The 11688-nt window shown below is 38.9% G+C and overlaps 1 protein-coding gene across 2 annotated transcripts in view; it reads left to right on the top strand.

Annotated features, from left to right (window-relative positions):
• Positions 1–11285, top strand: part of Lrrn1 (leucine rich repeat neuronal 1) — a 39984-nt gene extending 28699 nt beyond the window's left edge. For both annotated transcript variants that reach the window (XM_026788272.1, XM_005364963.2), the window contains one exon: positions 7184–11285. In XM_026788272.1, the coding sequence (XP_026644073.1) occupies positions 7434–9584 (2151 nt within the window). In that variant the 5' untranslated portion in view covers positions 7184–7433 and the 3' untranslated portion in view covers positions 9585–11285. The remainder of the gene's footprint in view (positions 1–7183) is intronic.
• Positions 11286–11688: the final 403 nt, after the last annotated feature.

Raw genomic sequence — 11688 nt, forward strand, 5'->3', positions numbered from 1 at the left:
AGGAGTTGAAGCAGAAAACATGGAGGAATGCTGCTTACTGCCTTTCTCCTTGTGGCTTGCTTAGTTTGCCTTCTTATACAACCCAGGACCACCAGCCCAGGAATGGCACAACTCAAATGGGCTGGACCCTCCTATACCAATCACCAGACTTGCCTGCCTACAGCCCTACTGTGTGCAGGTATTTTTGCATTTGAGGTTTCCTCTTCTCAGATAACTCTACATGTGTCAAGTTGGCATAAAACCAGTCAGCACCAGCAGTCAGTTTCCTGGAGCTTACAGATCATTGTGAGCTGCCATGTGGGTGCTGCGAACCAAACCAGGAACTTCTGGAAGAGCAACAAGTGCTATTAACTAATAGGTCGTCTCTGCAGCCTTCCAGGACTTTTCTATATCGTAACAAACTGTCCACCAAAGAGAGTATGCATATAAAAGCAGATGTCTTAAATCATCTTCATTTGGGGATCAAATTTATTTCTCTATTTTTATAACTAGACTGCCCAGGGGTGATAGTAATTCCAACTTGGAGGGTCAAAAAGATTTGTTTTTATGGTTCTATTTGCAGTGCTGAGGATCAACCTTGGATGGCCCATGTATACAAGGCCATCACTCTTCCACTAAGCTGCATTCTCAGCCTGCAGTTTGTACTTCATGCGTCTACATGAGGCTTTCATTTAGTTCTGATGCAATATTTGGTCTGCAGATTTCTAGCTATTAATTCTAGTTAACACTAGTTAAAAATATAATAGAAGTTGTAAATAATTATAAGGATGCCCTGAGATACTTCTCATACCCCAGGGTCTTCCCAGCTTTGTTCATTCTGTAGCTTCCTTTCCTGGGCTGAGAATGGAATGAAATGACTCACAGAAATCCCAGAGACTCAAGTAAGTTTTGAGAGCCCACCGTGGGCTCTCCACTGTTTTCTAGACTTTAGCTTAAATGCTTTCATAAAGGTTACTGTATTTACTAAAGTATTATGTAAATTATGAATGCATCTTAATTTTAACTATGAACAAGATTTTTTTTTAAAAAAATCCAGTAGTTTGCATCAGACAATGCATCTACAAAACGGAAAAGTCAGATTTTGGATAGAGATCACTCAACCCCTCTTCCTCTTCCTCTTCCTCAGAGAGACCACCTTCTGTAGTCCCACAGCCTGCGTTTGCTTCTTGACTTTCTGTGCAGAACTGGGGATATATGTCATCATGACTCAATGACAAATATGTATTTATTTTTCCCCACTCCACTGTGAATTTGATGCGTACATTCAGATTAAGTCCCACCAAGTATCATCATTTTATTTAACATCCAAACTAAAGCAGGTAAAAGGGGAAGGTGAGAGTTGAGGTCATTTCTATCAGGGTGATGGCTATGCATTCTCTTGCCCTTGGGATTTTATATTCGGAGCAGAGTGTCCCAAAGATATCTCACTGAAAGAAAAGAGCATCAAATGTAATTGTCTCCTTGTTTTAAGGCCTTTATTGAAATGTGTCCCTTGCCAATTCTGAGCCTTTAAGGCTATAGTTTGTTCCTTAAGGAATTGTTTCCTAAAACTGCCAGATTTTGTTTGTGGAACATTATTCTCATAATTAGCAGAACATTTTCTTCTCACATTGGACATATATAACCAGCTAGTCCCAAAATAAAGTCGTTTTATTTTTTTAACTAATCCACACCAGTCATTTCATTTTTATAGAATTGAAGGTGGTTAATTCATATGTGTGATAAAAGTTATCCTAAATTGTAATGCACTTACTTTCATTTTTATAATTTTAAATTGACTCTTCCCCCATTTCCAAGTCCAGTTATACCAAGTATATTCAGACTGAGACTGCTCATTGTTCACAACTGAAAATGTACACACCATTTATACACTAATTCCTTCACCTGGTTCTTGGCAGTTATCATTCTGCTTCCTAGTTCTGCAATTTTAACAACATTAGACAGTTATTAATGATGGGCTCATGCAGTATTTGTCTGTTTGTGACTGGTTTGTTTCATAATGTCACCAAAAAATCAACATCTGTATTATACCATATGCCTGGCTTTATGCTGACTGTTCCAGTTTGATTTCTGTTTCTGTGATAAAGATCATGATCAAAAACTATTCAGGGAAGAAAGGGTATATTTGACTTACATATCCTGATCCCATTCCATCTTTAAGAGAAACCAAAGCAGCTCAACCAAAGCAGGAACTTGAAGGCAGACTACTAAAGCACAGACCATAGGGGAATAGTTTAGTTTACTATTTTGCTCTCCAGATTCACATTCCTCAATCTTTCTTATCCTCTTAAGTGTAGCAAAAATAATAAAAAACCCAGAGTCAGATATTGGGATTCAACCAGAAAACCAGAAAAGCAAAGCAGTCAAGCCACTAGAGAAGTCTTACCTCTACCAAGGTTGGGCAACCATAGACTAAGCAGACTAAGTCTTTCCTCTCACTTTATGTTCTCCATAGTGCTGGGATGAAAAGTGTGACTCGCTAGTACTGGGATAAAAGGTGTGAGCCACCACCACATGGATTTGTTTCTGCATTGATCTTATGTAGCCCAGGGTGGTCTTGAACTCCAGAGATCTATCTGCCTCTGTTTCCCAAATCCTGAGATTAAAGGTGTGTGTCACCATTACCTGACCTCTAGTGGCTTTGCCTCTGGTCTTCAGGCAAGATTTATTTATTAAAATACAAACAATATACCACCGTATTTCCATTTTTGTCTAAAATAAAAAGGCTACAAATAATATAAGAAAAACTAAATATAATTAAGTACAAGACTGTATACAATATATATAGGCAATAAATACATCAACAATGTTTAGTCCTTTTGCATTTGACAAATTCAGAGAAAATACTCTAGTAAGGATCACCTACCCAGGGTATGCCTAACGAAAAATGATAAGAGTATGAGTATTTACCTGTAATTTTTGTACATACCTTCCTGTGAAGAATACATTAAACTATCTCTAGATTGCTTACAATACCAATTTGGTTTAAATTCTATGAAAATACTATGTAATTTTGTGTAAATAATATCAAGCATTTGTACTTCAATACAGACACATTTTTTTCTTGAATACTTTGCATCCCAGGTTGATTGACTCAGGGTGTGAAACCCATAGATACTGAAAGCAAGTTGTATTCCTGAGAATTTCATACTGTGCTTACACTTTCTTGAGAACCTCCTACATTGTTATCTGTAATGGCCACCCTATTATACATCCTCACCAAGGCATAAGGGTTTTGATTTCTCCGTATTTACCATAATTTCTTGTTTTCTATTTTTTGGTACAGACCATTCTAATGATGATAATGAGTTATTATCTCTTCTTATATCAAATCCATAATATATACTCTCAAATATCATCTATATTTATCTTATGACCAATGATGTTAAGCTGGGGTGTTTTCATCGTTTATTGGTCCCTTGAGTATATTCAAAGAAGAACTCCCTGGTTTTTTGTTTTGTTTTTTTTTTTTTTAGTCCTTTGTCCAGTTTTTGTTCAGTTATGGTTTTGTTTTATTTTATTTTGTTCTTACTGCTGTTATTCAATTGTTGGACTTACTAATACTGATTTTTAACCAATATATAACTCCAAAATATTTTCTCACACGCTTTAGGCTGCCTTTGTATTTTGTTGATTTCTTTTCATGCACAGAAGGCTATACATGTGAAATTATCCTACTTGTCTATTTTTGCTTTTATACCAAAGCTTTTGATGTTGTGTCTAACAAATAACTGTGAAACCCGAAATTGAAATTTTCCCTCTTTACTTTCTTCTTGGAACTTCATTATTTTGTGTGCGCCACTTAGGTTCTCACTGTGATTTGAATTAATCTTTGTAGATGATGTAAGGTAAGGACACTGCCTCACTCTCCCCATGTGGCTATCTATCCATTTCTACCAATGTGATCTGTGCTTTTTCAGCTGTGCAGTCTTTGTCAGAAATTACTTTCCTTTATTTCTGAGTTCAGTGTCCCATTGGTCTGTATGTCTTACATTCATCCTTTGTCTTCTAGGAGTTTCCTTCTCTGCTTCCAAAAGAGCCAGATTCAGGGTTGGTAGACATTTGATATGAAATCTGACCTTCTGTTTCCTGAGGTTCATGATCAGTCAGATGGTTGAGGCTGTGTATATGCAAAGACAAACTCAAAGTCTTCAATATAATTGTCTCATCCTATAATTTAAGCTAAATGATGTATTTTTCATAACACCAGTGAGACCATAGATCCATTAAAGTTATCCTATCAATAGTAATACACTATTTGTGGCATTTCCCAAACAAGTTTAATGCATACTTTTCTTCCTAATAGATTTTTAACTCAATTAATACATAAAAGTCTGCTGTAATTCCATCTTAGAGTTCTTAAAGGTACATTTAGACACTTGGCTTTATAATATGAATTAAGATTGAGGAGTGAACTCCAGCAGAATGTTTTTGAAGTTTGTAAGTCCCTTGAACTAGCTTTCAAATTGATCTAAATAGAAGCAAACATAGGAAAAACATGGAGTTAATGATATTTAAATAACATTATCCTGCATGTTTGCATGTTACAGAATTTATCAATAAACATCAAAATCAGGTGGTTTAATACTCTTGAAACATTATTAAACACATAATAAATGACAGAGTAACCAGATTCGGCGGTGAAGGCAAGAACAATGCCAAACATATTTTTTTCATAGACCAGCAAGCTTCTAGCATCAAAGCCACACAAATTCATTTCACCTCAGACTTGTCACAGTAGGACATAATTTTATTTTGTGAGACTAGTAACAAGACTTTCATAGTTAATAAAACAACCAGACAGGTTTAGGGTCTTTTAAAAGTTTCTGCTAACATATGACTTAACTGTTTTATTGGCTCCTTGTGTTATCATGGATTTTGATCAAAGGCAAGCATATGATTTACAAAGTAAAAAGATAATAAAAAGTGTGGACATAAAGTGAGCGCTTGCTGTGTTTTGAACACTGGGGTTATGGACACTGTTCTTAGTGAATGTTTCTAGAAAAACCAGTCACTGAGTTCTTCAGTACTCAAAGTTGACATGTATTGTTCTGTTATGCAGAAAATATGTAAGTATAGTTAAGTGTATTAGCAAATGCCCAGTCTGTTCTTAGGAAAGCAAGATTAACTCCAGTTAGATGTATAATGGTTCTTTATACCTGGTTGGAATTCAGAACACTAAAACTAGTAACTACTGGTATTATATAAGCTAGCAAGACATACATGTTACCTTTTTTTATCTACGTGGCATCTTGTTAAAATAAATACTTAAGTCAACAGGATTGGCCATTTGTCCTCTGAGAACCACTGCTGAGCAAAGACTACAATGTGTAGAAACACGGGATCATGAGAGTAGATGGAAAACACACCTTTATGAGCATTTGATATGTGCCAAACACTGTATACAGAGTTTCATATAGATTCTTGAGGTTTGTTTTTAACATAGATTAAATTCTTCAATAATACTGTAAGAAACATTTATGAGCAACCCTATTTTGTAATTTGAAAAAAAATTGAGAGACGATACAACATACCCATGGACTGTGGCTGCTAAGTAGCCTGTAATATTCAAAGAAGTGTAATGAAAACATAGATGTTAAGTAGATACACATTTTCTTTTTCAGACTGAGGGATTGAAGTTAGAGTCTCGTGCATATAGTTTAGGCCAGTGTTGTACCACACAACTCTGTTTCTTGCCTGAGACATGTTTCCATATGCAGGTGTTGAATATATTTGTGTTTTAAATAAAGACTTGTAGTGAAGCAGAACAATCATTACTTTATTCAGCCAAAATCATATGACTATTAGAATATAGGAAAAGCTGATATTTTTCTTCTATAGATTTGTTAAATTGACTTCTTTCATAGAAGTGATTGAACTTGAAACACTATGGCTAGAAATTTCTACAGAATGCAGCATTTGGAATAGAAAGAATCCCTGAAAACAAATATCATATTAATGGAAATACCACAGATAATTTAAGATGTGCTGAGTCTTTTGTGAAGTACTGCCCATGTTTTGCTTTTATTAAGAGTATCTTTTTTATTTTTTAATTTGATTTTATTTTTATTATATTTTAAATTTTATTTTACATATTAATCATAGTTTTCTCCTCCCTCCTCTCCCCCCATTTCCTCCCTTACCTCCTTTCTACCTGCCCCCCACATCCACTCCTCAGAAAGGGTAAGGCATCCCATGGAAGTCAACAAAGCATGGCATATCAAATTGAGACAGGACCAAGCTCTTCCCCCCTGTATCAAGGCTGAGCAAAGCATCCCACCATAGGGAATAGCTTCCAAAAGGCCAGCTTATGTACCAGGGACAGATCCTGGTCCTAATGCTAGGAGCCCCATAAGCAGACCAGGCTACACAGCTGTCACCCACATGCAGAGGGCCTAGGTCAATCCCATGCAGCTCCCTAGCTGTTGGTCTAGAGTCTGTGAGCTCCTATGAGCTCAGGCCAGCTGTCTCATTGGATTTCCCTATCATGATCTTGACCACCCTTCCTCATATAGTCCTTCCTCCCTCTCTTCAATTGGACTCCCAGAGGTCAGCCCAGTGTTTGTCCATGGATCTCTGCATCTGTTTTCTTCGGGGTGAAGGTTATGTGATGACAGTTATGATAGTCACCAATCTGATTGCAGGAGAAGACCAGTTAAGGCACCCTCTCCACTATTGGCAGGAGTCTTAGCTGGGATCATCCTTGTGGTTTCCTGGGACTTTCCCCAGCACCAGGTTTCTCCCTAACCCCATAATGGCTCCCTCTATCAAGATATCTCTTTCATTGCTCTCCCTCTCCATCTTCTCCCACAACTGGGCCATCCTGATAGCTTGATGGTAGAGCATTTGGCTGCATGTACCTTTTTAGAAGCATAAACATGCAGTTTCTAAAGTAAACTTTGTTTTTAAATAAATGTCATCTTTAGGATTTTCTGGAGTATGCATGTGTGTTTAATGACTATGCCGGTCTATGTGCAGTTGTAATTAAAAAACTAAAGGAGTTCTAGACAGCATCAGTGTAGCAAGTGGACTATAATAAGAGCATCCTAAGACTCAAAGTCTGCTTGGATACTCTGAGTATATTCTGAACACATTTTTCAGCTGTGTGAGTCATTATACCATTGTAGTAAACAATAGAGAGTGTACAGAATAAGCATAACATCTTCCCTGATTTAATTTTCAGACACGTCTCCAGACTTGGTCGAAGTAGCTCCAACAAGGACCTGTGAGCATGCCTGGAATTGAGTGACACGGTTAAGGGATTTCAGATTGCTTTGTGCCTCTTGGGAAGTTCAGAAAACCATCATTTCAGACTCTGGAATTCTGTTCAACTGAGACTAGCTTGGATGTTTACACTATCTGCTTGCTGTTCTCCTTGCCACTAAATAGTGCTCAGATCTTGATCAGGAACTGAGTGTGTTCCGCAAGCCACCATGGCCAGATGGAGCGTTGGGATAGCAGCTTGTCGATTGGTGCTGGGCTTGCTGATGGCTTCATTCACTGAGTCTTCCATACTGAATAGTGAGTGTCCCCAGCTTTGTGTATGTGAAATTCGACCTTGGTTTACCCCACAATCCACATACAGAGAAGCTACTACTGTTGATTGCAATGATCTCCGTCTAACAAGGATCCCTGGCAACCTTTCCAGTGACACACAAGTGCTTCTCCTACAGAGCAATAACATCGCCAAGACGGTGGATGAACTGCAACAGCTCTTCAACTTGACGGAGCTGGATTTCTCCCAGAACAACTTCACAAACATCAAAGAGGTGGGGCTGGCAAACTTGACCCAGCTCACAACCCTACATCTAGAGGAAAATCAGATTTCAGAGATGACAGATTACTGTCTGCAAGACCTCAGCAACCTTCAAGAACTCTACATCAACCATAACCAGATCAGTACAATCTCAGCTAATGCTTTTTCTGGCTTAAAAAATCTCCTAAGGCTGCACTTGAATTCCAATAAATTGAAAGTGATTGATAGCCGCTGGTTTGATTCTACACCCAACCTGGAAATTCTCATGATTGGGGAAAACCCTGTGATTGGAATCCTGGACATGAACTTCAGACCTCTCTCTAACTTGAGAAGCCTAGTTTTGGCAGGGATGTACCTCACTGATGTTCCCGGAAATGCTTTGGTAGGCTTGGATAGCCTTGAGAGCCTGTCTTTCTACGACAATAAACTGATCAAAGTCCCACAACTTGCTCTGCAGAAAGTTCCAAATTTGAAATTCTTAGACCTCAATAAAAATCCCATTCATAAAATCCAAGAAGGGGACTTTAAAAATATGCTTCGGTTGAAAGAACTGGGAATCAACAACATGGGAGAGCTGGTTTCTGTAGACCGCTATGCCCTGGATAACTTGCCGGAACTGACAAAGCTAGAAGCAACCAACAACCCCAAGCTGTCCTACATCCACCGTTTGGCTTTTCGAAGTGTCCCAGCTCTAGAAAGCTTGATGTTGAACAACAATGCCTTGAATGCTGTTTACCAAAAGACAGTAGAGTCTCTTCCCAACCTACGTGAGATCAGCATCCACAGCAATCCCCTGAGGTGTGACTGTGTCATCCACTGGATTAACTCCAACAAAACCAACATCCGCTTCATGGAGCCCCTCTCTATGTTCTGCGCCATGCCGCCTGAGTACAGAGGGCAGCAGGTGAAAGAGGTGTTAATCCAGGACTCCAGTGAACAGTGCCTCCCTATGATATCACACGACACATTCCCAAATCATTTAAACATGGACGTCGGCACAACAGTCTTCCTAGACTGTCGGGCCATGGCTGAGCCAGAGCCAGAAATCTACTGGGTCACTCCCATTGGAAATAAGATAACCGTGGAGACGCTTTCGGATAAATACAAGCTGAGTAATGAGGGCACTTTGGAAATAGCAAATATCCAGATTGAAGACTCGGGAAGGTACACCTGTGTTGCCCAGAATGTCCAAGGGGCTGACACTCGAGTGGCAGCCATCAAGGTTAATGGAACCCTTCTAGATGGTGCCCAGGTGCTGAAAATATACGTCAAACAGACAGAATCTCATTCCATTTTGGTGTCCTGGAAAGTTAATTCCAATGTCATGACATCAAACTTAAAATGGTCATCTGCCACTATGAAGATTGACAACCCCCACATAACATACACCGCCAGGGTTCCGGTAGATGTCCATGAATATAACCTAACACATCTGCAGCCTTCTACGGATTATGAAGTGTGTCTCACGGTGTCCAACATCCACCAGCAGACCCAAAGGTCATGTGTCAATGTCACAACCAAAAACGCTGCTTTCACCCTGGACATCTCCGACCATGAAACCAGCACAGCCCTGGCTGCGGTGATGGGGTCTATGTTTGCCGTCATCAGCCTCGCGTCCATCGCTGTGTACATTGCCAAACGGTTTAAGAGGAAAAATTACCACCATTCGCTAAAAAAGTATATGCAAAAAACCTCTTCCATCCCACTGAATGAGCTATACCCCCCGCTCATTAACCTCTGGGAAGGTGACAGCGAGAAGGACAAAGAGGGCTCAGCAGACACCAAGCCAACCCAGGTCGACACATCCAGAAGCTATTATATGTGGTAACTCAGCGGGTATTTTGCTTCTGGTAGTAAGGAGCACAAAGACATTTTTGCTTTATTCTGCAAAAATAACAAGGTGAAGACTTTTGTACTTTTGACTTTGCTAGTTTGTGGCAGAGTGGAGAGGATGGGTGGATATTTCAAAGTTTTTTAGTATAGCGTATCGCAAGGGATTGACACGGCTGGTAGTGGCTCTCAGCTTCCAGTTTGTGTTTGGTTTTTATCCTTATCATTATTATGATTATTATATTATTATATTATTATTATCTTATTTTAGTTGATGTGCTAAACTCAATAATGCTGTCTTAACTACAACGCTCAATAAAATGATAAATGACAGGTGGGGGCTCCTCAGTGCTTGACCCCTTCTTCTGAAGCCATCAATACAAAGAACTGTGTCCTCTCAAAAGCTAACATATGGTACAGAAGCAGCATTAAATCCTCCGTAGCAACCTGGTCTACAGACTTTTAACTCAAGCTAAGACTAAACTTGCTACTTTGTTGAATGATGGTAGTTGGCTGTACTGTAATGTTGTATCAACTGAATTGAATGTTTGCCTTTCAGCAACCACTTTCCTTTTCTTCCTCTTTTCTTTTGTAATAGTTGAAGAGGCTTAGAACAAGCTAACAGGCAATAGAAATATGTATATCAGATTTTCTAATGTAATGAACTACATGTTAATTGTTACTATATTCTTTTTATCTTTAGTAGACACTTTTAAAAAAGAAAAGATAATTTTGTTGTGTTTAACTCACCAACTTGGTGTATAATGAAGACAGAAGTACAATAAATTAGTTTGTTCTGATTTTTTAGAACACTTGCGATACTGTATCATTTATAGTTCTTGCTAGTTGCAGAGGTAATATCTTTCACACCAATGGAGTCGACAACCAAAGTATATATGTGCATGCTATCTTTTACAGTCAAGCCGTAAAATCTTTTGAGTTCTTTTTGTAAAGAGAAAGGTATCCATTTTAACTAAGACATTCTGGACCAGTGAGATGGCCCAGTGAGTAAAGGTGCCTACTACCAAACCTGATCAGAATCCCATTCCGTGTTATGGAAGGAAAGAACTGACTTTAATTTGTCATCTCACCTCTACACATGCTCCATGTATGCACAGACACACACATGTACCACACTCACATGTATATAAAATAAATAAATGCATTAGAAAAAACTAATTAATGGACATTCTAATGAATAGCATTTTCATATTTTCAATATTGCTGACTAAAACCCGATGGAGGCGGTATTCATATAAAGAGAAAACAAAACCACATACTACTATAACACTGGCATAATTACACAATGGATGTACCGTTATCTTTATTTTACAGTATGCCCATTCATCATCAAAGTCTAAAACACAGAGCTAAGGAATGGTTCAAAACTTTTATAGTACTGCTTTCAACAGCTATCTATATGTTTATAGGGTGTATACTGCCATGGAGATGTCTGCTGAAACAGACAATTGACGGAAGGAAGGCAGAGTGATTTCTTAAGGTTGTCCATTGTCATCAAAATATTACACACAGTTTATCTCAATTAACAACTTCAAGATTACACGGGAATTACATCTGTGAAGTTCAAAATGGGAGGAGTTAGTTTTGCAGAGTTCTGTGACCATTTAGAGGGAGCAGACTGAAAAGTACAGGCAGACAACAGAAGACCCATCAGAAAACCCTCATTGATAATGCAGATGGAAGGAAGGAAGGAAGGAAGGAAGGAAGGAAGGAAGGAAGGAGGGAGGGAGGGAGGGAAGGAGGGAGGCAGAGTTCTGTGACCATTTAGAGGGAGCAGACTGAAAAGTACAGGCAGACAACAGAAGACCCATCAGAAAACCCTCATTGATAATGCAGATGGAAGGAAGGAAGGAAGGAAGGAAGGAAGGAAGGAAGGAAGGAAGGAAGGAAGGAAGGAAGGAAGGAAGGAAGGCTGTTCCAGATGACAGTTGCCACTATGGAATGATGGGATGTTAGGAAAGGACTAAGAGGGAGCAGGTGCCAGGTGAGAAGAAAAACGGATAAGGGAACAAACAGAAAATCCAGATGAGGTGGGAAACGAGAGGACGTTCATTGTCAAATGCTTTGTTTTGTGAATCACC

This window comes from Microtus ochrogaster, unplaced genomic scaffold (genome assembly GCF_000317375.1).
Source record: "Microtus ochrogaster isolate Prairie Vole_2 unplaced genomic scaffold, MicOch1.0 UNK1, whole genome shotgun sequence".
NCBI classification, from domain to species: domain Eukaryota; kingdom Metazoa; phylum Chordata; class Mammalia; order Rodentia; family Cricetidae; genus Microtus; species Microtus ochrogaster.